Below are 25,450 nucleotides of genomic sequence, written 5' to 3'. Positions count from 1 at the left end.
GTGGCCATGGCTGCCCAGGTAGCCAAAACGCTATGCGGGCGAATCGAAAGGGTTCTCATGGTTTGACATTTGCATTAGGAATGTATGATGGGAGCTCAACAGTGCAACCAATTTATCACCATTGGTGCCAGTTTCACGGAGGACCGTAGATGTGCGCCAAAAAAAGATCGTGACTGTCATGTCTGGAAATTCGTTTGTGGTCAACCCATACACAACTTGACAGAAATGAGCCTGTTTCATATGTGTTCCACTGAATTCAGAACGGCGCTAGTGTACCTAAACAATACGGGTGCAATGAATTACGAAACAAAAAGTTTACAAGAGAAACCAATACCTCATTACGTTATTTACGGGTACTGTGTATGTTTCCAGTAATATATTTAAAAGGAGCGTAATTTTCATATTGTGACTCGCGCAAGAACTCCTGAATGAAATGAAAATATTGCGATTTTTTCTAACAGCGCTGCATAGCAACAAACTCATCCATAACGCCCGTCATAAATCTACAAATATGCGTATTTTGGCATTTTTCTATCTTTTAATTCACTCTGCCCAACGTCTTCTCTTTGGTCTAAAAAGATAATTATCAATAGTAATTGATAGAGTTAGAAATGAAGTGTTTTTTTTAAATGTGGTGTGTGACTAAAGAGTACCTAACGTATTTAGTCGTATCAATGAACACGCAAAGAATTAGTAGCCATTTGTAGAAGTATTTGTTATCATTGGATGATCTTCTAACGACTCGGATAAAGATAAGAGAAACATAGATTTAATCTTGGTTTGCAAACTAGTAGTATTGTTCTTCAAGATTCAGTAGAATAAATTACTTCACGTACATTGTTCATTGAAATGTGATGAACTACTTGTAAACCTTCTATTGATGAAAAGAGAAAAATTATACACTGAGGTTTTTTTTATATGCGGTTTTTTTACGCGACTTTTTTATGCGAATTTTCAGAGTTATGCGGTTTTTTATGCGAAGTTTCAGAGTTATGCGGTTTTTTATGCGAATTTTCAGAGTTATGCGGTTTCCCTACTACGGTCTTTTTTTATGCGAAGTTTCAGAGTTATGCGATTTTTTTTAAGCGGTACGTAAATTCGCATAAAAAAAGACTTCAGTGTACTTATACTAAACCATAGTAACTTATCATCATAATTATTTAATTAATGTCAAAAAATGCTAGCAAAATATATTTTACTTTTTTAAATATAAAAATTTGTAATAACGCATCTGTTTTTTGACAATCTACGGTTTGATTGTCAAAAAACAGATGCGTTATTTCCAAATGTTACTCCATTCACGACGCCATTGTGGAACCAGAGAACCCAAACTTTTACTTATATTCTCGATGTATGGGAGCTGTCAAGTTGTCCACGGGTTGGATTGCTTTTACTTTTCAGAAATAAATGTTTATTTGTTCATGGTGAGAATTCGTTTGATTTATATGAAAATCTGAGAAAATCTCTATGTGATTTAAACCAATGTTTAAAAATAACAATTCTCCGGTATCTTAATAAGATATAAACTAATAGGTAAAAGTGATATGAACACTACACTACATTTTATCTATGAATCACGTAACTTTTACTGGATTATGCATTTAACAGCTTCTAAATGACAGTTCATTAAAACCAACGTGAAAAGTTGGGTGGAAAATATTCACATAACTTTTCACGGTTTGATTTTTTTTTTTAGTGTAGTTTAGTTCTTGAACTCAGGTCCTGTTTTTGAATTCTATAAATCGATTCTTTTTAGAACTGTTAATATATTCCCAAGATCTTTGCGAAGTTTTCCTACTATGTTAGTCGGCCAATTTGTCGTGTACGACTTACTTTACTATGGGGCGCCTTTTCAAAATTTACCCTTTGAGAGTGATAGGTTTTTGATCGAGAATATCTCTTGCTGTATCTAACGTATCAACATAAGTTTTGCTACATGCCATCGAAAATGTGATCATCAATTTATGATAACATTTTCAGTTGTATCACATAATCACACATAATTCAAAATTCAAGTTTTCTAAAATGATCAAATCAGCCTGCGACACAATCGATCGAGATCAGCTATGGAAAATCATGCACGACTACGGATTCCCGGACAAACTGATACGATTGGTCAAAGCTACGATGGATCGAGTGATGTGCGTTGTTCGAGTATCGATGATAAACTCGAGTCCCTTCGAAACTCGCAGAGGGCTACGGCGAGGTGATGGCCTTTCGTGTCTGCTATTCAACATTGCTTTGGAGGGTGTGATTTTCAGAAAGTCCGTCCAGCTACTTGGTTTCGCTGATGATATTGACATTATAGCACGCAACTTTAAGAAGATGGAAGATACGTACATCGGACTAAAAGCTGAGGCCAAGCGGATCGGACTAGACATCAATGTGTCAAAGACAAAGTACATGAAAGGCAGGGACTCGAGAGAAGATAACGTCAGCCACCCATTACGAGTTCCGATTGGTGGTGATGAAATCGAAATGGTCGACGAGTTCGTGTACTTGGCCTCACTGGTGACTGCTGATAATGACACCAGCAGAGAAATTCATAGACGTATAATATTCATAGCCCAAATACACGAACTCGTCAAGCACCTCGATATCGTCACCGTCTATCAATATTCGTGGTGGGAGGCGTAGTGTTTCTTCTCTAGAGCCTCTTCCTCTCATGTATTTTGTTTTTGACGCATTTATGGCCAGTCCGATACGCCTAGCTTCAGCTTTCAGTCCGATGTAGGTTTCCGTCATCTTCTCAAGTTTACGTGTCACAATATCAATATCTTCAGCGAAGCCAAAAAGTTGTACGGACTTTCGGAAGATCGTGCCACTCGTGTCGATCCTCGCGCTTCGAATCACACCTTCCAGGGCAATATTGAACAAGATACAAGAAAGTCCATCACCTTGACGTAGCCCTCTCCGAGATTCGAAGGGACTCGAGAGCGTCCCAGATACTCGAACGTAGCACATCACTCTATCCATCGTTGTATTGACCAATCACGTCAGTTTATCCGGGAAACCGGTCCAGTTCCAGTTCCAGTATTAGGAATTCAGATCAGTATTGAATCAATTGCGGGCCGTTCGCAAAGCCAGTTCCTTTTCAAAAGAGATGGATTGCGTCATTCTGTTGCTGGTCGTTTGCATTGGAGCAAAATAGACAACGATGGGGAACATTATGCAAAATCAGCCCTTCTAATGGCTTCTCATTCTAATCTAAAGAACTATAAAGATTGCTTCTCTGCAAATCGGGGATAAAATCCATCAGTTTAGTGCAAATCTAGAATAATTTTTTTGGTTTTGTACACTTTCCGCAGTGCAAAATTCGCACCAAACGAGTGCGACTAAAGTCAGCATTTGACTGCTTCGCGTTCGACGGCATTTGACGGCTTCGTTGTTGCTAGGTGTGAGATATTAGGTGAAAAGTAGATTCGTGCGATGCCCACTGTTAGGTCTGAGCTCCTACCAATCCACAGATTGATTTTCAGATAGTTTTAGACATCAAAATAACTTTTACCCATGTTACGATTGACTGTTTAGCTCTTTCAGCTGATTTATTTCCACGTCATACTCATAGTCAATATCAAATATAAAAATGTAATAAAAAAAGAAGGAATTTGCACTTAAGGCCTACGGGTAGTAGTGAACGACACTGGTTTAACACATTTTATGCCACTGCGATTATCACTTTTAACTGTCGGACAGAGAGGGATAACGGACAGATTACCTACTACGTTTCCACGCGACTCATCGAGACATGAGGATTCGATTCATAAAATTATTTATTGTAATTCAGTTCTCAGAACGATATTTTTGGCAGGTTTTCCATAATGTAACGCTTCTACTGAAACTACGCTTAATAATGCTAATTTCAGTTTAATTTCCGGCAGTTTGCTGCCATATGGCTAAAAACGAAATAGTGATGATCGGGAAAATAAAATATAAGCTTTACATGAACAACTAAAAAAAATATTGGAAAGGGACAACGATCAAACAGCAACCAAAAACAATCTAGAAAGTGAGAATGCTTCCCACGCCGACCAACACTACGAGGATGGTGCAGGCGTAGCTCTCTGCTGACCTGCGTTGAAGTCGGAAATATTCATTAAACTGATACGGGCATCGAGGGACACCAGACTGTCGTCGTTATTGCCACTGACAGTGACGGATGCTCCTCCTCTATAACGCAATAGTTTCGAAACCGAACTGATCGGGGTTGCTGCCTGGGACGCATTTCCAAAAGGAGACTCGTCCGCATCGCTAAGATCCGCAATCGCTGAAGTGTTATCGAGGTGTGAACTGCCAACGCGCCAGCGCATTTTTGAGGGTTTGGTGGAAAGGCTGGAAGGATAGGTGATTTTAGTACTATCTTGCAAAAATTTCACCACATACCTATGCCTCTGTCCATCTGGCAGCTTCAGCATTGCATTCCGCCACTCATGCACAAACGGATACTGCTCTGGATCTATCACACGTTTTTCTACCACATTAAGCACGTCTACGTCTTGTTTGCTTGGCTCCAGACCTTCTATGAAGTTCGTGAACGGTGTACCATCGGATTCGTCCCCATCGCCATTACTGTCGAGGAATTGTTCCTCGCGTTCATCGCTGGCCACACCGTCATCCGTTGAGATTGTACTAAGATCTTGTGTGTTTTGTAGTTGAGAAAAGAACGATGGACTGGAAGGTGGAGTTTCATAGCTAACATCCGGATCATCGCCATCGGAGTCGGTATCCAGTTCGGAATCGCTGCAACTCTGAAATAGCAAATTTCCATTAAAAGACTCTGATCGCTACGGACCGTGGGTGCCACTTACGAAATACTCCTCATCATCGTCGTCGGACTTATCGTCAATCAGTGTCACTGGATTTCGATAGGAACCAAAATTTGTGCTGGTCGCCGGTGCTGGACTAGGTACTGGTTTCACGTCTTCCAGTGTAAACACTGTTCCTCCGAGTTGTTGCTGCTTCTGATCGCTCGTACTACCAAAGATTATCGCTTTCTTCCGCTGCTCCCGACGTTTGTTCAACCGTTCCATGCTGCCCTTCTTGGCGTACACTCCGTCGATCCGGCAGTTACAACTGTGCACCAGCGGATTCTCGGTCCACGTTCGGCTACAGCTGGTTTCGGTTTGCGATTCACTCTGCCCACAGTCGGCCATCAGTTCCGCTTTCTTGAGAATGTAGAAATCGAGAAAGTTCTGCAAACAGATCAAACTGTCGTGCAGATCGGGATACTTGCGGGCAGAGTGCACCTCGCGGCTCTTGTCCAGCAGGAGTTTCAGGCGGTGGATCTGAAAGTTTTTGGGATCGATTAACAAACAAAAACTTGTTTGGGATGCTATTGAATCCCTTTGAATCTCTTTTTTATCTTATTTAATATTGCTATGGAAGGAGTGATTCAACAAGCGAGGATCGACACGACACGGTTTTCCGAAAGTTCGTACAGCGTTTTTGATTCGCTGACGATTTTGAGAAGGTGGTGGAAACATACATCGGACTGAAAACTCAAGCTATACGAATTTGACAAGCTATAAATGCATCAAAAACAAAATACATGAAAGAAAGACTGGAGCTCTAAATAAGAAACATTTCGCCTCCCACCACGCCATACTGAACCAGTCCTGTGAAATCCATGCAAGTCTATCGGTCTATCGACGACCCACGAACACTAGTAAAGCGGACACGGTGTCAGTCGCCAGGTTCAAGACTTTATGAAAGAAACTGCACATTTTCAGGTGAGCAAATAACCATTGTATGAGCCGTGCATTTCACTTATTAGGGATGGTTTGTTGCTTTGTGTAGAAACAGTATTAAATATCATTACATATTTACGGAACTTAGGTTGAATCACGAATCACAACAGCTGCTTGGAAAACCACCCATCGTACGAACAACTAAAATTGGACGGGAAAATGGTTTGACCCTTTCTGAGCAGCCTAGATAGCCGTGTAGTGTCGTAAGCAGTTTCCCAACTGGCTAAGAATAACGCTACGGGCCACCTGTCCCGGTGGTATAACATTATCAAACAGGTAGGCAGTGTGGCATACTGCGGAACTATTTGCAACTAAGAAATAAACCGCTGGTTTTCTGTTCCATGTCGTAAAAGGCCACAAAAATATGAACACTTAAGTCAAGGTGTATTTCCGTGCCGATGACTGAATGGCAGCAGGATCTTTAATAAGGCCCTTACTGTGTTAAGCGAGTCTCTGACACATTGGACCTTTCCATTATTCGTTTTTCGTGGGATTCTAAATGCTTGAACTACCCCAAGGAAACCTCCTATAGGCGATTAAAAGCCAATATATTTGGTTTCTTCTAGTTGTTGTACGATAAGTACTGGAGATGGAATGTTCATTACTTTAATTGAAAATGGTTCAATGCATAGGGCACTGGTCTTACAAACCATTTGTCGTATGTTCGAGCCCCGACCTGGAAGGATTCGTAATGTCAGTAGAATCGTAGCACCAGCCATGCAATGGTTCTGTACACTCTGAATCGACTGCGAAGTCTAGTGAAACAGAAGGTCAAATTCCACTACAGGAATGTAATACCAAGGCCAACTAGAGTAACACGAATCAATCTCTAGCATAAACGTACCGCAACTATGAATCTATCCAGACTTCTGCAAGAAGGTAGGGCTTCTATAGCTTTGGTTTAAGACGCATATTTCCAAAAGGGGAACTTCTACGTTGGAAAGTTGTTAAACTCAGTCTTCGTTGTCTTCAACAAGAACGGCATGACTAAGCCACGTGAAATGCTTCGAGTATGTATATTAGTAAATATTTCTCTCGTTGTATCTCTTCATATCGGAGCTCACAACTCGGGCATTGCATGGACAGGAAATATTTCTATTGTTCGGCATATTTACCGCACTACAAACCTTCGTCAAGCGATGACTTCACAAAGGTTGTATCACCATATCTGATATGATGGAATGCTGAACTTGATAGACTAAGGAAAGCTTGGAACTAAGAGCTTGGAACCACCGACGCTAAGATGGCTCGGAGGCATTCGTGTCGGAGGGCTTACAAAAATGCTCTTCGATTGTCTGAGCGAAGTGGTTGGAAAAGCCTTTACCCAAATGTCTCTAGTCTCAACGAGCTTTAGAAATATCATGGGGACCCCATATATTTTCATTGGATCTTCACAACTATTGTTGGAATAATTTTAGCATATGGATGTCTTGTACTGTGGCAGATAGGAGAAGTTTCGACAGTTCAGTCAAAGCTAAATCATCTCCAAAGTATGGTCCTAATGGCGTTTCCCGACAACTCCTACAACTACTATAGAGGCGTCCTACTGTGCATTAAACCACATCATGTATTCCTGAAACAAGAAACATTATCTTGTGAAACATTACTGCCGTGAAATGAGGCTAGAGTAATCTCATTTACTTGGTGGATACTGTACTGTGTTCCAAGCAAAAATCTACGCAATTCTCTGTGGAATACAATCGGGACTTCCGCAGAGAATCTGTGGTAAACGTATTTATTTTTGTTCCGACAGTCAGGCAGTTCGAATGATTCACGGTCAAATCTAGTGATTGAAGATCTCCAGCATATCAAATGCAGTTTACTTTTTTGGGTGCCCGGCCATTCTGGTATTACTGGAAATGAATGGGCTAGTAGGAGTTCGTGCTCGCATCTCATCCGACACAGTCGAAAATTTCTTACGGTCGAGACGACAGAAACAAAGACAATACAATACAAGACCAAATTCAATTTGTATTGATTTCAAGCGCTGCAAAGTTAGACCAACAGCAACCGAAATTAAAATTTTGCTTAAGGAACGAATGCATCTAAACGTTAATGATGTAAGTGAAATTCAATTCAACAATGCGTCTAACTGTGTGTACATTATATTCAAACGTGAAAGAGATGCAATTGCATTCGCTTCGGTTAACAACGGGGTGCATAGTGTTGATCATGATAATGTTAAATATAAAATCCCTGTGTACATGGTGGACAATGCCATAGAAGTACGCGTGCATGACCTTCCCCCGCAGACCAGCGATCAGTTCGTTCGGGAAAGTACAATGTCGCAGTACGGTGAAGTTCTTTCCATCGAAAGGGAAGTATGGCGGAATTTTTTCCCGGGTATCCGGAATGGCGTGCGAGTGGTACGTATGCCACTACGTAAAGCAATTCCATCTTATATCATTTGTGATCAAGACATGATACATCCGTGTAAAACGCTGATTACGTATGGAAATCAACTGGTTACATGTCAGTTTTGTGAACAACCTGCACACTACGGCAAACATTGCACTGAAACTGCGAAAAGGACATCTTCAAACAAAAATAGGACAACCGCTAAATAACGTAAACTAGTGAATGCAGTGCTCCTATTTTAAAAACACTTTCACCATCAAACCAACTATCAACTGCAATCAATGTACAAAGCGCATCTACAGCAACTACCAATGAACCCCAGACTGCGATCAACAATGAAAACAAGGAAACGAAAACCACTCACAACTCCAACGATGTAGCAATGGATGATATGAGCCACGGGCAAAGGGACCTCAAATCTTCGCTAGAAGGATGTAAGCTCCTCTCCCCTAGAAGAACGGTGACAACGGGATCCAACAATAAAAGAATTGTCTAACAAAAACATGGGTCAATCGGCCACGTAAAGCTTGGGCTGGAACAACGAATGATTTCGTTGGTCCTGAATCAGCTTTACCACTGTCAACTAGTTGGATGAAGCACAAGATTCGTTCGTGGGCTGGCGCTCAGATAAGAGCATTTTAACCAGATTCGAATATGAAAATGTCAGAACTCTGACTGGACATTGCAAACTCAATTTTCACATGGTTACTTTCCAGCGTGCTGAGTATTATTCGTATGAAAGCGATTACGGTACTTCATATTATCTAATATGTAACTGCCCCGCATTGACGCAACTACGTATCCAGGTTTTTGGTTCTCCATACCTGGTTGAGTCTGTGTATGCGGAGCTAAAATTAAAGAATATTCTATCGGTTCTCAACCAATGCAGTAAGGAGCTATATTCAGAATGGTTCATCGTTCTTCCTGGAGTGAATAAATCTTTTTTGTATTGACCTTAAACAGGGTTTAGCAGATTATTCATTCTTTATGGGATGCCCAATTTTACTTCTGCTCGTACATACTGTGAATCGTTCTGCATTCTTCCGGGAATGCAGAATTGTGTCGCTTTTGTAAAATCTTTAAATCCTCTCGGAGGCTGTGCATTTTGGCACCTGCAGATCGTTAAGCATCCTTTTGTTTTTTTTTATGTTATGTGTTGTGTTCCCACCTCACCCACTTCACCTTTTCCTTCCATGTTCCTTTTATCCCTTCCCATCAGGAAAACGATGAAAAGCCGTGGGACAAGGCACAAATCTCCAAATAACTAGGGGAACGTGCCACTTGAATCAATTAGTTCTGATTCCTGAAAGGTTAGACCAACACATTTATTATAGAACCATGAGCTGTTTTGCCTTTCTCTATAGAAAAGTAATTGAATTGCTTGAGAAACCGACTTTTGGTCGGAGCTCCGGAGACCCCTAGTTTTATATATCATTCAACTCAGTATGTATTGCACTGTTTCAAAATTTTCTCTGCGCATTATTTTTTTTCGGAGATGACTGAACTAATTTCTATCAGCTTAAGCTCGTTTGAAAGCTATCAATAGGTTGCGAATCAAGTTTACTTTCGGTTCCGGAGATATAATGGTATAAACGACTTAATCGACAATACGCGTTTTATCCGCCATTTTGATTAATTCGATCAATGATTAAGATCAAATGTGTTATTTCTGATACTTTTGGTTTCAAGGTTTTTTCGAATATGCGACGTAAGCGTCGAGTTACGCTTTTTCTGAACCAACCGAAACAATCTGAATGATTCTGTGTTTTAGATCTGGCTAAATTCGTGTCACAAATTATCCTGAAGATAAAAAAATGTTTAACGAGAGAATACGTTTGAATGCATTAACTTTTCGGATTCTGAAAAGAAGCGAAGTTTTTCATATCTCCGACTTTCAACTGAGTTGATAATTATTTCCACGAGCAAAACTTTAAACAAATCGGTTGCCTCTCGTGTGACGAATATGGCACAAAATAAATCTGACACTTGCCTGCTTGCCCTTCCCTACAGCGCTAACGTACGACACCGTACGTACGACGTACGGCCAATCGAGGCACCCGTACTGAAGTTGAACGTTGTATGTATTAGTGACGAAACTTATTCTGATTGAAAGTCGATTTCATAAAATCGAACTTATTAATATGAGGCAATCGAACTAACTCCTTGTTTGATTCGATGTGGAGACACTGGCAATGGCCTTCACTTTTCTCATCCGCTCGGCAGCAGAACTGCTCACAGTGCGAATCGATTCAATACTGAAACAATTCTGTGAAGGACTTTCTTTTTACGTGATTTTGATTGTAGCTTTTTTGACAAATTAGCGGTCCTAAGGGCTGCAAAAATAGTAACATACTCAGTTTTGATGAAATAATTTTCGAATTTGCATATTCCAACGAAAGAAACTATCATAATCACGATTTGTTTAGTCTTGTTAAGACGTAGAGCCATCTTGAGCTAGTTTGTTCAGCAGCGTTAACTTTCAGTCTGCTCAGTGCTTCAAATTGAAGTACTAAGTTGGCACTAAGCAGTACAATTTGAACTGTTCTGCACTGACCAGTCGGAAACGAAATTTTTAAAAAAAGTTATATAACTCAAAATCGATCATACAAAACTAGAGCCAACCAGAAAAAATACCAATCTACTCGTCTAGAACACTTACCACCCCCTGGGCCGTTGCCTTCTGCTGTTCGATGTTGATCACGATGAGCTGAGCGTACCGCGAGTGCACCTTGCTGAAGTCGATCGAACCGAAGGCGGCATCCTTTCGGTAGTTGTCGACCAGCGTGTTTAGCTTTCGGACGCAGTCAACCACTGCTTGCTGGAAGAACGCCGCAAAATCCATTGTCATCGCCGTGCTACTTTCGTCCAGGTTTTTCACGAATCGTTTGGCAAACACTTGCAGCGAATTGTACAGGCACAGGTACGGATTGGTGATTTTCGAATGGATCGGAGTCGATTCCGATGGTTGGAAATGTCTCATGCCGGCGACATTCACCAGTGGAGATGATTTTGCAAGATTCTCCCTGAGATGCATCCGCTCCATCGCGCCACAAATGGAACCGACACTGTCGTTGGCTTTGCTCTCGGTGAGAACGATCCCGAACTGTTTGGGATGGAGAAGCCCGTCTTTGGGTGTACCGGAATCGATATATTCCGGCTGGCGTTGCTGCTTGAGATAATTTTCGAACAATCGTAGCCCATCGTTGCTTTTCAAATCGGCAAAAGTTCCCAGAAAATTCCAGTACTCGTTCCAACCAACTTCATGATCTTCGGCCAAATTTCGACCAATGATCTCGAGTCCCTTCTCCGTGTCCGTCAGACGTAGCTTTCGTTCTTTGAACGAAGGCGATTCGGTAATATTTGTGCCTTCGTAGAATGAATTGTTCTCGTCGCAAAAATAACTAAAATTCGTATCTCCATTCCCGATGGATTTTTCCTCCTGCTCCAGTTCGTTGAATCCCTCTCGCGTATCGTTCCCTGCATCTACGTTATCATCGTCATCGTCGTAAATAGTGGCAAAAGAATTCTGCAGCCGTTCTCTGTACCGACGGAACATGAAATTTCCCACATCACCGCTTCTTTTTACCGGACTCATGCGAATGCCAAAGTTTCCCATAGTCTTTCCAATCGGCTTAATTCCGGCCACCAGGCTATTTCCGTTCTTCTCGTCCTGTTGCCGTTTTTCCTCTAACTCTTCCAAATCCACATCCTCCTGAACGACTTCAATGTCGAAATTGTTATTGATCGAATTACTGCGCTGTTCCTGTTCTTCCTGTTCCGGTGTCAGCTCGTATGACCTGTTTGGGAAAAGTGACCGTCGACCGCCGCTACGCTTGTTGGCAATGGGAGTCGACGAGAGCGGACTCAGCGTGTTGCCCCCGCAGACCGATATCGGTATCTTACTGGAACTGAACGCTTTCACCGGTGAAATGAACCGCGGCGATGGAATCAATCGGGGAGGAGTTTTCCAACGTTTGCAGAACACTTTCGCTTTTTCCTTATCCATCGGCCCGGCGAAGGCTTTAATTTCCAGCTTGGGACTGAACTTGTCTTTCGCTTCCAGGTTTGGTGGATTGGATAGCGTAAATGGCTCCCCGACCACCGGTGGAGTGCTGTTGTCCACGGCACGGATAACCGGTACGAAGAAACGTTCCTGTAGCAAGTCTCCAATTGCCTTGCGAATCTCCACAGTATCGTTTTTAATTTTGGCTCTCGTACAAATGATCTACGGTAAAACAAAAAAAATATGCATGACGAAATCTTTCATCAGTGTGCTGCAATCTATCTGCTTTACTTACATCTTTCGGCAGCTGTCCGTCCGTATTTCGGGTCATCTTGCACTGGGGATAGGAAATCAGAACCTCAACGACACCGACGGCACCGAACTTAGCAGCAAAATGAAGCGGTGTTTCACTGCGGCTCTTGTCCGGCATGTTCAGATATAAATCCAACAGAATGGCACTGACTTCGTCAGTCGAAGGATTTCGCTGTCCATGCAGAAACTCAATAAAACTCGGTTTCTCGATTGTCTGCAGTATCAACTTGCACATGTCAGTGCTAGCCTCCATGGCGGCTACATGCAAGGCATTGTAACGGGGACCTTCCTTCAGAATGGTGGGCATATCGCCCGAACTAACCAGATAACGGGGGTTCTGTTGAATCATGTCCCTCGCTAGGTCCAATGAGTTCTTTTCGATTAACTTGCGGAATGCTACTAGTTCCTGGCTTTTCGGTGCTTTAAAAGGTGTTTTTTCTACCTTCAACTTGGATGGAGTTCCAGTTGGAGCTGAAATGTAAGAAAAACCCATTATTGAACGCCACTCGTTTGGATTCGGGAACCCTACACTTCGGTGTTGCTGTAGGCAACGGATCCGATGGCCCGTTCAGATAGAAATACACCGCTTCCTCACTTGTGCGGAATGCTTTCAGTCGTGCTTCCTTGTGTGACTTGAGTACCTTCAATGCTTCCTCCTTATCATTATAGAAGCTCTTTATCGCTACAAATAAACAGTTCGTTGAATCATGAGCAATTCTTTTCAGAACCAACGCAGAAAAAATCCTAGGTTAGAATTACTTACACAATTCGGGCTCTTTGTACGGTAGATAAATGGCGTAGTACTCCATGGTTACAAAATTTTCTCTTTTGTTATCAAGTAGGTATTTCGATACACCACTCCAGGTTTTTCTCATAGCAACATTCAATCCACGTTCGAGTTTTTCCACGCACAGACGTGAAACGGTAAACAAGAGAAATCAACAAAGAAAACAAATATGGCAGGAATTTTCCGCACTGGCAGCGGCCGGGAAATTGCGAAAACCTCACCTAGCCACGTACCGAACACTATTTTCTTACTTCCACCGTACTGTTCACTCGTGCATGGCACAAACGCGAAGCAATCGAGCACAATCGAAATCTATCAAAGTTCTTTATTTTTTCCCTATTTTTTGACCGACTGCAAAATCTCAGATAATAGCAACTTGTGCTCGCGTCGTTACTTTGCGTGTGATGCGACTGTGGGAAAACCAGAGATGCCAGGTAAAAATTTCAAATATCTGCAGACAGGGTCTGTAAATCTGAAAAAAAATCTGCAGTCAGAAGTATGTCTTGCTGGCAGCAATTTCTCTATAAAGTATGACACGCAAAACTGACTTGGCGAGCAAAAAAAATTTTTTTTCCGGAAATTTCAAAATATAGACGAAAGTCTGTGAGAATTTCAAAAATCTGCAAAAGTCTGCGAGAATTTCAAAAGTCTGTAAAAATCTGCACAACAAAAAATGTCTGCAGCACTATACCCCAAATCTGCAGATTTACAGACAAATCTGCAGACCTGGCATCTCTGGGGAAAACGGAGGAAACACAATCGACAAATCAACAACAAAAAGCTCCGTGGAAAAATCGGTTGTCAAATACGTTTATTCATGTTAGCCCAAAATTGAGTAAAAGGAAATCGAAAAAAAATATATTGAAGAATCCAATCAGGGTGTTCACCACGAAATAGCGTTATGGTGATTCTCTTGACATATCCCATGTATTTTGCAAAATTTTGGACGAATTTTTCAATTTACTTGAGTTTGAACGAATGCAGATGGCATAACCTTACAAATATGGGTAAAAATTGATTATTCTCGTGTTGTCATCAAACATATCGACAGTCCCACGACAAAAGGGCCTAACTGCAAATGACAGTTTCACTTTGTTTACTTTTGCTTTCACGATTTACCGCACTGCTTTTATATTTGATGCCTTATTCATAGCAAAACTTTCAAGGTAAAACCACAAGCTTTCGATTGATATTGGAAACTTTGGATAAATTGCAGTAATGGCTCTGTAATAATCAAAAGAGGTAGTAAACAAAGAGAGGCTCTCATTTGCAGTTAGGCCCTTTTGTCGTGGGACTATCGATATGATTTAAAATTGTCCTATACTCTTGAAAATTTCGAATGAAATTTGAAATTTTCAGTTCACATACAGATTTGATATAGATGATTAAACATGCGTAAATAGACTAGTAATACAACTTTTGATCATAATTTATCAATCAAAATCCGGCTATAGATACAAAGAATGTCCTAGATATGAAAACAGTACCCAACCTCACCAAAGATATATAATAAAGACATGTACGTGCATATAAATATTTTTAAAAAATGTGCTTCGTTCCCGGTACCTTCTGAAATGACCGAACTCACCGATTGGTGGAGCGCGAGATTAATTACATTGTTATCATTTCAACCAAAGTATGGCACAAATCACAGACTAGCAGACAGGACACTCAAATTAGATTCTTTAATCATTTTATCGGTCATTTCGAATATACCTTTATTTGGGACAGTATTCACATGTGTCATGATGGCGCCACGTTACCCTATCAAAAACATCCTGTCTGTCATCTAGACTATGTTTATTTTTTTCATTTACCAACAGAGTTGCCATTCATACAGAATTACCTGTAATGTATTGATTTGTATACGTCCATGCGAATTTCATGTAGGATACAGATTTAATACATATTGCCAAAACTATATACATAATTGTGCCTACTTCTCATCCTCCAACGCAATACAAAATCGAGCCCGTTTTGTTACAGTATTTACTTGCTTCTGGTCTGTTGCCACTTAATTTCTGGTGAAAACTACCAACACAATAAAAATAGTCTAGATGAACAACGTTGAGTCAAATAAATGGTTACCTTCCAACATCGCGAAAAAGTTAAATTCATTCATTTTCAAATATTTTGATGAAATCAGGCATCCCTGCAAGCAGCTGATCGGTGTTAACAAACGAGGGGAAAACAACTAGTAAAAAAACTTGTACATAACACAAGGGGTGTACAGATAGTAAATAGTTCGCGCAGTACAATATAGGTGGAAGTAGTGCATCGCGAAAAATTATTTTTATAAAAATTTACTCATACTGTCATGTCTGTTAGTCTGTGGCTGTGTCTTTTCCATTGGATGCACATTTTGGCACAAAGCATTTCGTTTTGTCAGTGGTATTATCAAAGATAAACACAAGATGGAGTAGTCTACGATTTTTTATGTATCATTTGAATAGGATCCCTCGATGAGCTCGGTTCACTGTCAGTTTCAGTCTTTTGAAGCAAAACAACAGGCGTCTGATCACTGGATGCGTCGTAACTATGATAATGATTGTGTATGTTTGGAAAAACAACAAGTTACAGTATGAACGATATTAAGCAATTTTGTTTCATATCCTGTGATTCCTACAATAAGAAAGTAAAAACTACTTAGAACCATTGCCTAGAATTTATTTAGTTTGTTATTTCCTCATCCAATGAAGCAGTCAGTTGAGGCAAGAAACCATTATGTGCTGAATGTAAACTTACGTTTGCTTCTTTCATAACTTGTACTGTTTCCATGGCATTTTATCGGAACTAGTCGACGTTTATTAACGGAGGGTCAATAAAATTACATTATTACTGAACCTACTGGTTCACGATTACTGACCCAACATTTTTCAATTAATCGTATGGGACATTGTAATCTTGAGTTTATCTTTGGTATTATCTCACGTATCTTCATTTAAATATGAACACTTCTGTGATTAAAATATGATGTGACGACATATTTTGTATTTTTTTAATTTTGCGAAAAATTGACAACCACACCACTTCATACACATCAGCTGTTTTTCAAAGAAGGACGAATCTTACAAAAGTAAACAAATCGAGTTTCTCTCTCCTACCAATAAATTCTTCAAAATCCTACAATTTTGCCTAAAAAATCGGATTCTACAAAAATCTCAATCTTAGTAATACAAAGAACTATAAAGGGCGAAACTGTCATTCCATTTGTTTACGAAAGTATACTATACTTCAATTCCTAATAAGGAAGGGCGAAACTATTTGTTTTCTTTATTTTTGATAGTTTCCGAACCTTTTACTACTGGAAATAATAAATGAGACGATAAAATTACCCGAATATTTATCTGAGTCCCGAAAACCAACTAATTTCACAAAAAATGCGCAAGGGCATAACTTCATCATTCACACAGGAAGCATAAAAGTAAACAAATCGAAAAAGGGCGAAACTCTTTTTATGTTGATTTATTCAGTAGATATAGAAGGAAAGTGGTAAAATTTGCATACTTTTTAAAGATAAACGAACAGATCATCGACTAATCAAAAATTGATCTGAGAATAGACGATGATTTCTAAATACGATTTGAAACCAAAGTTGAAACATTCATCGATGTTTTTCTCCATTTGCTGTCAATGTTAGATTCGCCGTTCTTTGGAAAACAGCTGACATATGCTCCCACCCTTTATCCATCATCCTGGGTCCCGATTTTTAAACGCATATTTTTTTTAAAGAATGTAGTTTTACTTAAGCGTGCATACAGGTAAACAGCAGCTTCACGAACTGTCCGATTCCAACCACAAGCGAAGAAAAGTTTTGTAAATTATTCTATTACGTGTGCTGACAATACACGTCAAAATGTTCAGATCTGTTGAAATCAAGGAAGAACCGGAGCTATCGCAAACGAAACAAGCATTTGGTGACTATGTTTTAGAGGATAACATTCAACGCGAAGCTGCTGTTACTTCCGTCTACACAGATGGTCCGGAAAAGGACGAACTATGTCCACCGTTATTATCGCACGTCGAACGAAATCATGGAGACAACATTGTCGAAAGGTATTTTTTCATCATGTTTAACATTTTATTTTTTGGCATTGAAGAACTAATTTTCAAAATTTTGTGTTAGTGTTCCAGGAGATACAGTTGCGATTGAAATGAAGGTGGAAGAAGAACTGATTGGTACAACGGCAAACAACATTGATGAAGTTGATTGCAGAATTGCGGCAGAAAATAATGTCGCTGAAAACAGTGAAAAGATGAACGTAGATGTTGCTAATAGCACTGATGATATTGGTCTTGCAAACCCTACCAAATGTGTCATCTGTGACCAACAGTTTGCTAAGATGTTTTATTTTAGACGGCACATGCAAACACACACCGAGGGAGCACCGTATCGTTGTGACATTTGCGGAAAAGGCTACATCGAGAAGAGTGCTTGGAAGCGGCATCAGTTTCGTCATACCGGTCAGCAACCTTTCAAGTGTGACCGTTGCGCGAAAAGTTTCGTTGACGAGTATCGTCTCAAGCTGCACATGCGAACTCATACCGGTGAACAGCTGTTCCGATGCGAGTTTTGCAATAAGGGCTATTCCGTGAAAAGCCTGCTGGTTCGACATAGGCGATCTCACACCGGCGAACGGCCGTTCAAATGTGAGATATGTGGAAAAAGTTTTTCTGATCAACATTATCTGGGAATACACACGAGAGTTCACACTGGAGATCAGAAGTTCAAGTGCGAAATTTGTGGCAAAGGATACAGCTCAAATTACAAAATTGCGGCTCACATGAGGTCTCACACTGGGGAGCGTCCGTACAAATGCGATGTCTGTGATAGAACCTTTGACAGAATAAACGCACTGCGGTATCACAGTGTGGTGCACACAACTGAACAGCCTTTCAAGTGTGATACTTGCGGGAAAACATTTTCTATCATTGCACAGTTCAAGCGACATCTGAAAACTCATAGTCAGGAACGCCGCCATCAATGCAACGTTTGCGAGAAAGCATTCAGGGTCAATTCGTTGCTTGTCCAGCATATGCGTTGTCATACCGGTGAAAAACCGTTCGAATGTGAAACTTGCGGCTCATCATTCAGCTCCGTTAGTGGTCTCATCGTGCATCGGAGGTGCCACCTGAATTCATCTGAAAAACCGTACGAGTGTGACATATGCGGAGCAAAATTCGCTCTAAGAGGAAACTTCAAGACGCACCGTTTGGTTCATTCACGCGAAAGGTTCCTGAAATGTTTTTCATGTGATATACAGTTTCCCACCAACGAGGAGCTCAAGGAACACAAACTCGCTCTTCATAAAGAAAGACCATTCAAATGTACGTTGTGTGAAAAAGCCTTTTTCACCAATAAGAACCTACGGAATCATCAGGTTATCCATTCCGGTGAGAAGCACTATAAATGCCACATTTGCGATAAAAGTTTTGCGCGGTCTAGTAATCTTAGTCGTCATGTTAAATCGCATACTAGAATAATATCACTCGAGTGCCAAACATGTGGTATGAAGTTTTTCCGGAAAGGAGATCTTTCCAAACATCGAAAGGAACACACCAATGAGAAACCGCACTTTATGCTTGATTTCCTATTGTGAATAAAACGCTTTGATTTGGATGCAATTAATTTTTTTATGTGATTTTTTTTAGCAAGGTATGTTTCTTGCGAATATAATTATGAAAGAACGTTCTCGCCTTTGAAAGCCGGCTAAACAATTTATATGCCGTGAGTTCGCAAAAATCCGCTGCTTGTTAAATGCGACTCACACATTCCATCAAGCGTCCATCAGCGGCACGCACACAATGTCAACTTTACGGAGTGTTTTGACTTCAACTATTACATTTTGATGAGACGTGCTGCTTCTAAATCGTGAAAATACAAAAAAAAAAACCGATGGCGACGAATTTGAGTTTACCGGGCGTATTCTACACTGAAGGCGAGCGGCACTGAAACGACACTGTGCCGGATAGGTGTGAATAGTCCTTCAACAAAGAACAACTGTCACTTGCACTTACGGCCTTTTAAAAAAAACAAACGAGAACTATTACCCTGCCGTTATTTTCAGTGTACGCTATCAAATTTGAACTAAAACAATACAGCAATATATAGTGCACTGGAGCCATTAGTTAGAAGGAGAACTACTATCACTGCTGTAGTCACTGCTTGATGCATCCCCCGTAGAAAATTTGACAGTTCCTAAGGTCTGAGGACAGAGGGACACGTGTTGAGTTTCAAATCGACCACGTGGCTGGCTCAATTCCCTTTGCGCATCGTATTTCCTTTGTACTCTCTCGTATATAGCGGCCCGTACACGTGACAATATTATTGTCAATACCGTCAATCCAATTGACTTGGTAACTTGAGTCCGCATTTTTCGAACAAATCAAGCGTTTGAAGCTTCAAATATTGCAACTGAACATTGAAACATTGAGAGAAGAGTCCAAAGCGAAAAAAATGGTGGATGCATTGAAACTGACTTTGTTTCACAGAAAAATACAAGACTTTATTTTTATCGCGATAACATATATGTTTTTATGTACTAATCGCATCTAAACTAAATTATCTAGACTTTGTCACGGTAGATTTATGATACAAGCCTTCGAAGCCGAGATATTCGATGAACAAGTAGAGGTATGCATTTCCGAGCGTTCCAATTTTTAGCAGTTCTTCAGTCAGAAAAAAATACAACACGACCGCTAAACTCAATAAATCATTCTGAAAATTTTACAGAATATTCTCAACTAAATTTCGAAGACATTGTCTGGTGGGTTTTTCTATATTCTGCACCGTTTCCAAGAAAATTTAATCTGAAACGGGAAAATAGTAAAAAACCTACCACTTTACGCTACTGTCATCAGGCCAGTGTGTTTTAGAGGGCTATTTTCACGCTTCAAATCTGATTTTCTCAGAAACGGTGACGAATATAAAAAAAACCCAACTGACAATCTCTTATAAAATTAGTTTAGATTATTCTGTGAAAATTTCAGAATGATTGTTTGACTTTAGCGGTCGGGAGAGTCTTTTTTCTGAAGGAAGAATTGCATAGCTGAAAACGGCAACTTTAAACTTGTTCATTGAGTATCTCGCCTTCAAAAGCATGGATCAAAAATCTATTCTGACAATGTCTAAATAATTTAATGTAGATGCGATTAGTGCATAAAAACATATATGTTGTCGCGATGAAAATTAAGCGAAATTTATTTTTGTGGAGTGAAGTCGATTTCTATGTCGGCGCCATTTTAGGTCCCTGGTAACGTAACGAAACATGAGAGAGAAATAAAATCGGCTCAAAAAGGTTGCCAAACAAGCGGCAGCTTTCTTGAATTTTATGTGATGTAGTCAAACTTGTAACCGAAAATATCAAAACTTTTTTTTTTTTTTTTCAAATAAAATTTTTATTAGGCTCATTTGCTTTAGCTTAACGTGGCCGATTGTCTTGTTGTTAGGGAGAGAGAAAGGGATGCCGTATTACGGGGCGGCATACTCCCCAGTTAGTAAGGGGACATAGGGAGGGTGGGACCTACACAGTATTGAATTGAAATTTGAATACATCATTGGTTTGTGGCATACATCTTTTAGACACATTTTGCGTTCGATGAATCTTCATGTTTTTCAGCTTGTAGCAATGAAGAGATTATTCTGGATTGGGATGCTTCGTTGGTGTGTTCGACGTTGATGTGACGTTTTTGGGTAGCTTCCAGCAACTCAGTCAGTTCAAGGCAGGTGCATGCTCCGAAGCATCGTTTACACAGGCCATACTTCCAGCAACGTAAAGAAGAGTGCGGTAGAGCTGTAGACGAGAAAGAGATAGGGAGAGCACTAAATTTGAGCATTGATAGTTTTCAAGAAGTTATAGATGAGAGTCATATAAGGAAGATTTCGAGTTGCCAAGACGTCGCGGACTGGTACGAAGGGTGGTATACCTCGGGCCCGAAGGGAACCTATGAGTTGGGACCTGGCATCACAATACTCGACACATGTCCAAACAACATGTTCGATGTCATGATAACCCTCACCGCAAACGCAGACACCACTCTCAGCGAGCCCCACACGACGGAGATGCGCGCTGAACATATAATGATTAGACATGAGCCTTGACATTACACGAATAAAGTCTCGGCTCACGTCCAACCCCCGGAACCAAGCTTTCGTCGATACCTGTGGGATTATTGAGTGTAACCATCGTCCCAGAGTTCCACTATTCCATGTTTTCTGCCAGCTAGCTAGAGTTTTCTGACGACAGCAACTGAAAAATTCATTGAAGCAGATTGGTCTTTCATAGATATCACCTTCTAGTGCGCCCACCTTGGCTAACGAGTCCGCCCTCTCATTGCCCCGTATGGAACAATGTGAGGGGACCCAAACCAAGGTAATCTGGTATGATTTTGCAGATAAAGCACTCAATTGTTCCCGTATTTTCCCCAGGAAATACGGTGAGTGCTTTCCAGGCTTCACTGAACGGAGAGCCTCAATGGAACTGAGACTGTCCGATACAATGAAGTAGTGATCTGTGGGCAGAGTGTCAATGATCTCAAGGGTATACTGAATTGCAGCTAGTTCTGCGACGTAAACTGAAGCTGGATCACTGAGTTTATAGGAAGCGGTGAAATTTACATTGAATATACCGAAGCCAGTGGACCCGTCTAGATATGATCCGTCAGTGTAAAACATTTTATTACAGTCGACTTCTTTAAATTTATTATTAAAAATTTTTGGGATCTCTTGAGGGCGTACAGGATCCGGGATTCCACGAATTTCTTCTTTCATGGATGTGTCGAAAAACACAGTAGAATTAGAAGTATCCACAAAATGAACACGATTGGGAACAAACGAAGAAGGATTTATATTCTGAGCCATGTAGTCAAAATACAAGGACATAAAACGGGTTTGTGAATTAAGCTCGACGAGCTTTTCAAAGTTTTCTATCACCATCGGATTCAAAATGTCGCATCGGATTAGCAGTCGATATGAGAGATCCCAGAACCTGTTTTTCAACGGTAAGACGCCCGCCAGCACTTCAAGACTCATCGTATGGGTTGATTGCATGCAACCCAAGGCAATACGTAAACAACGATACTGAATTCTTTCCAGTTTAATGAAATGAATATTCGTAGCGGAGCGGAAACAGAAACATCCATATTCCATTACTGACAATATCGTCTTTTTTTACAACCTGATCAGGTCTCCTGGGTGAGAGCCCCACCAAGTTCCGGTTATTGTACGAAGGAAATTGATTCTCTGTAGGCATTTTCGTTTCAAATACCTAATGTGACATCCCCAGGTACCTTTGGAATCGAACCAGACCCCGAGATATTTAAATGTGAAAACCTGAGCTATGGTTTCACCCCCTAGTTGAAGCTGTAATTGCGCAGGTTCTCGCTTCCTTGAAAATACAACCAGCTCAGTTTTCTCCGTAGAGAACTCGATACCCATTTGAAAAGCCCATGTCGACAAGTTGTCGAGGGTATCTTGCAATGGTCCTTGGAGATCGGCAGCTTTGGGTCCTATAATAGACACAACACTGTCGTCGGCAAGTTGTCTTAGCGTGCAAGATGTGTTGATACATTCATCAATGTTATTTACGTAAAAGTTGTATAAAAGGGGGCTTAAGCATGAGCCCTGAGGAAGAACCATGTAACTGAATCGCTTTGTCGTCAAATCTCCATGCTCAAAATGCATGTGTTTCTCGGACAATAGATTATATAAAAAGTTGTTCAAAACTGGTGAAAGACCATGCTGATGCAACTTCTCAGATAGAACGTTAATGGAAACTGAATCGAATGCCCCCTTGATGTCGAGGAAAACTGATGCCATTTGTTCTTTACGAGCAAATGCCATTTGAATTTCTGTTGAGAGCAACGCTAGACAATCGTTCGTTCCTTTGCCCCTGCGGAACCCAAATTGTGTACCTGAAAGCAATCCATTTGTTTCGACCCAATTGTCTAGACGGAAGAGAATCATTTTCTCCAACAATTTCCGAATACAGGAAAGCATAGCAATCGGCCGATACGAATTGTGATCGGAGGCTGGTTTTCCAGGTTTTTGAATAGTAATAACTCTCACTTCTCTCCATTCGTGTGGGACAATATTACCCTCGAGGAACTTGTTGAATAAATTCAACAAGCGCCTTTTGGCAGAGTCGGGCAGATTTTTCAACAAGTTGAATTTAATTCTGTCTAACCCCGGGGCTCTATTGTTACACGACAAGAGCCGTATCAAAACTTTCTTGGCCACCCGACCACATCGAGAGTCATTTAGCACATTTGCGAGAGAGCATAGAGAGAAATGTAATACGCACAGCGAGCCACGTGGTTTTACGCGACCTACTGGCCTCAGCCCTTAAAAGGTCTCTTGAAAATCGACCGATTAGTTTTGCGACTAAGTTGTGAACCATATTCGGATGTGTTTTGTAGGCATATTAATCGGCTGTTTTAATACAAAGTATTTTCAAACTCCCAACTAGTACACCTGTTAAGTCGTACCATCTTGACCGATTTGTACAAGATTAAGTCTGTTTACTAAACCGGCTGTCGCATCGATCAACGCTAATGTTAAAGCAGATTAAAAGATGATAGCCTTAGTTATTACAAAGACATCATATTAACAAGATATCCAGCTCTCACATTTCCCGAACAAATCATTGGCAACATCCTTTTTTGCGAACATAGCGCCCTCAGGCGAGTCCGCATCGAATCTCGTACATATAAGTAGGGGTGAGAAATGTCAAATTCGTGCGCGCCAAAATAGCAGCACTGCGCACCCATACAATTGAAATGATATGTTGAATGTGATGCCGTGCGATCGCGTTGTTGAACTGAAGATTGATTTCGCTCCAAGAAGACAGGGTCTGGTTATTATTATCGATAAATAATTGGAGAGAAAGATTACTAACAGTACCGTAATAATCGAAAGAGAAAAAACCCTCTCTCATTGTTACATTCGTCGTTTTGAACATTTTATACAGAATTAATCGATGTCGTTTTCGCTTGATACCAAATCTAACCCAATTTCCACTCTAACTGCAGTCAAACCGTTTTTTGGAACCGGTTTCGAACCTAGTTTCAATTTTGATGAACTGAAAATCGAGTCAGTTTCGAATCTGGTTTTCAAATCAGGTTTGCCAAACCCCCGTTGCTAAGTGCGAAATCAACACAGTTTCGTGGAAAGTGTTTGTTTGATGGAATTACCCGGGGTCAGTTTCAGTTCGAAAACAGGTCAGTTTCAGTTCGAAAACATTTCTCTTCCCTACTTAGATTCGATGCGGACTCGCCTGAGGGCGTCATGCTCGCAAAAAAGAATGTTACCAATTATTTGTTCGGGAAATGTGAGAGCTGGATATCTTGTTAATATAATGTCTTTGATAAAATAAACAAAACATTACACCGACACAAAAAAACTATTGAAATCCATAAGAAACACTTCTGATATTTCGCTACAAGTTTCCCATTTCTCGGTTGATTTTTTATTAGGGCGTATAAGCAAGTGACAGTTTCTCTTTAATCACTCTCTCTTTCGATTATTGTGGTGTGATTAAAAAGATTTTTTTTTATATCCCTATTCTGTTTGAAAGTCGAAAGTTTCGGGTATCATTTCATGCAAAGAGTTGAGTGATAAACGTGGAAACCGCTTGGTAATTAATAGAATAGTAAGTAAACAAAGAGAAACTGTCAATTGCTTATACGCCCTTTTAAAAAATTGACCGAGATTTGGCAATCATAAGTCAATCTTATGATCTTCAGAAAAAAATTTGCTCACCCAAGTCCTCTTTTCCTCGTTTACTGAGATGGAGTTCAGTTTTGTTTTCATTTTTGCTTAGTACACCCAACGATGTGGGCGGCAAATTTCCTCGGTACGCCACTGTTTACATTGTTTGTCAGTAAAAACGTACCTACCTACCTATCACAGAAAATCTTAATTTGGTCTGAATAGATAACGATTTTGTAGTTCGTGGAAACTTTTACCATATGAACAATAAAACATTGTCTTTCTGTAGCTTTATTTGCTAAAAAATTGTCGTCATATTCTCTTAATTTCCAATTTCTTCATATTGCGTACATTTTGTAGAAATTATTCCAGCACCAAAGGATATATTTAAGTCATGTGAAAACGAGTCCGGATTAACAAGAACTTCCAATTTCTGGATGTTGTTTTCCTCCACAAACGCAATATTTTTTAATTGCTGTGTTTCTGTGTGGGTGTTTCTATCATGAATTAAAATAATGAATAAAGACGTACATATC

General features: G+C 40.4%; 2 protein-coding genes across 2 annotated transcripts; one reads left to right on the top strand and one right to left on the bottom strand.

The window, feature by feature from the left end:
- Window positions 1–3,513: 3,513 nt before the first annotated feature.
- Window positions 3,514–13,623, bottom strand: LOC131425546 (ankyrin repeat and LEM domain-containing protein 2 homolog). Its single transcript, XM_058587505.1, has 7 exons — window positions 13,184–13,623; window positions 12,950–13,102; window positions 12,404–12,891; window positions 10,765–12,330; window positions 4,809–5,285; window positions 4,384–4,748; window positions 3,514–4,332 (listed from the first exon to the last, which is right to left on the bottom strand). Exons 1-7 carry the CDS (start codon window positions 13,293–13,295, stop codon window positions 4,038–4,040), a joined length of 3,456 nt encoding a protein of 1,151 aa, XP_058443488.1. The 5' UTR covers window positions 13,296–13,623; the 3' UTR covers window positions 3,514–4,037.
- A 3,345-nt stretch (window positions 13,624–16,968) lies between these two features.
- LOC131425545 (zinc finger protein OZF-like) lies at window positions 16,969–18,836 on the top strand. The gene is made up of 2 exons (XM_058587504.1): window positions 16,969–17,263; window positions 17,334–18,836. Exons 1-2 carry the CDS (start codon window positions 17,064–17,066, stop codon window positions 18,805–18,807), a joined length of 1,674 nt encoding a protein of 557 aa, XP_058443487.1. The 5' UTR covers window positions 16,969–17,063; the 3' UTR covers window positions 18,808–18,836.
- Window positions 18,837–25,450: the final 6,614 nt, after the last annotated feature.

This window comes from Malaya genurostris, chromosome 1, assembly GCF_030247185.1.
Source record: "Malaya genurostris strain Urasoe2022 chromosome 1, Malgen_1.1, whole genome shotgun sequence".
NCBI lineage: Eukaryota > Metazoa > Arthropoda > Insecta > Diptera > Culicidae > Malaya > Malaya genurostris.
This window is presented reverse-complemented; position numbering and strand designations above follow the sequence as displayed.

What these genes read in the sequence shown, in the direction of transcription:
- LOC131425546 (XM_058587505.1), bottom strand. Translation starts at nt 13,295, where the DNA reads ATGAGAAAAACCTGGAGTGGTGTATCGAAATACCTACTTGATAACAAA. An exon ending in GTACAAAGAGCCCGAATTGT is followed by an intron (nt 13,103 to 13,183) that starts GTAAGTAATTCT and finishes GTTTATTTGTAG; the next exon opens with CGATAAAGAGCTTCTATAAT. An exon ending in ACGGACAGCTGCCGAAAGAT is followed by an intron (nt 12,331 to 12,403) that starts GTAAGTAAAGCA and finishes GTTTTACCGTAG; the next exon opens with ATCATTTGTACGAGAGCCAA.
- LOC131425545 (XM_058587504.1), top strand. Translation starts at nt 17,064, where the DNA reads ATGTTCAGATCTGTTGAAATCAAGGAAGAACCGGAGCTATCGCAAACG. An exon ending in GGAGACAACATTGTCGAAAG is followed by an intron (nt 17,264 to 17,333) that starts GTATTTTTTCAT and finishes ATTTTGTGTTAG; the next exon opens with TGTTCCAGGAGATACAGTTG.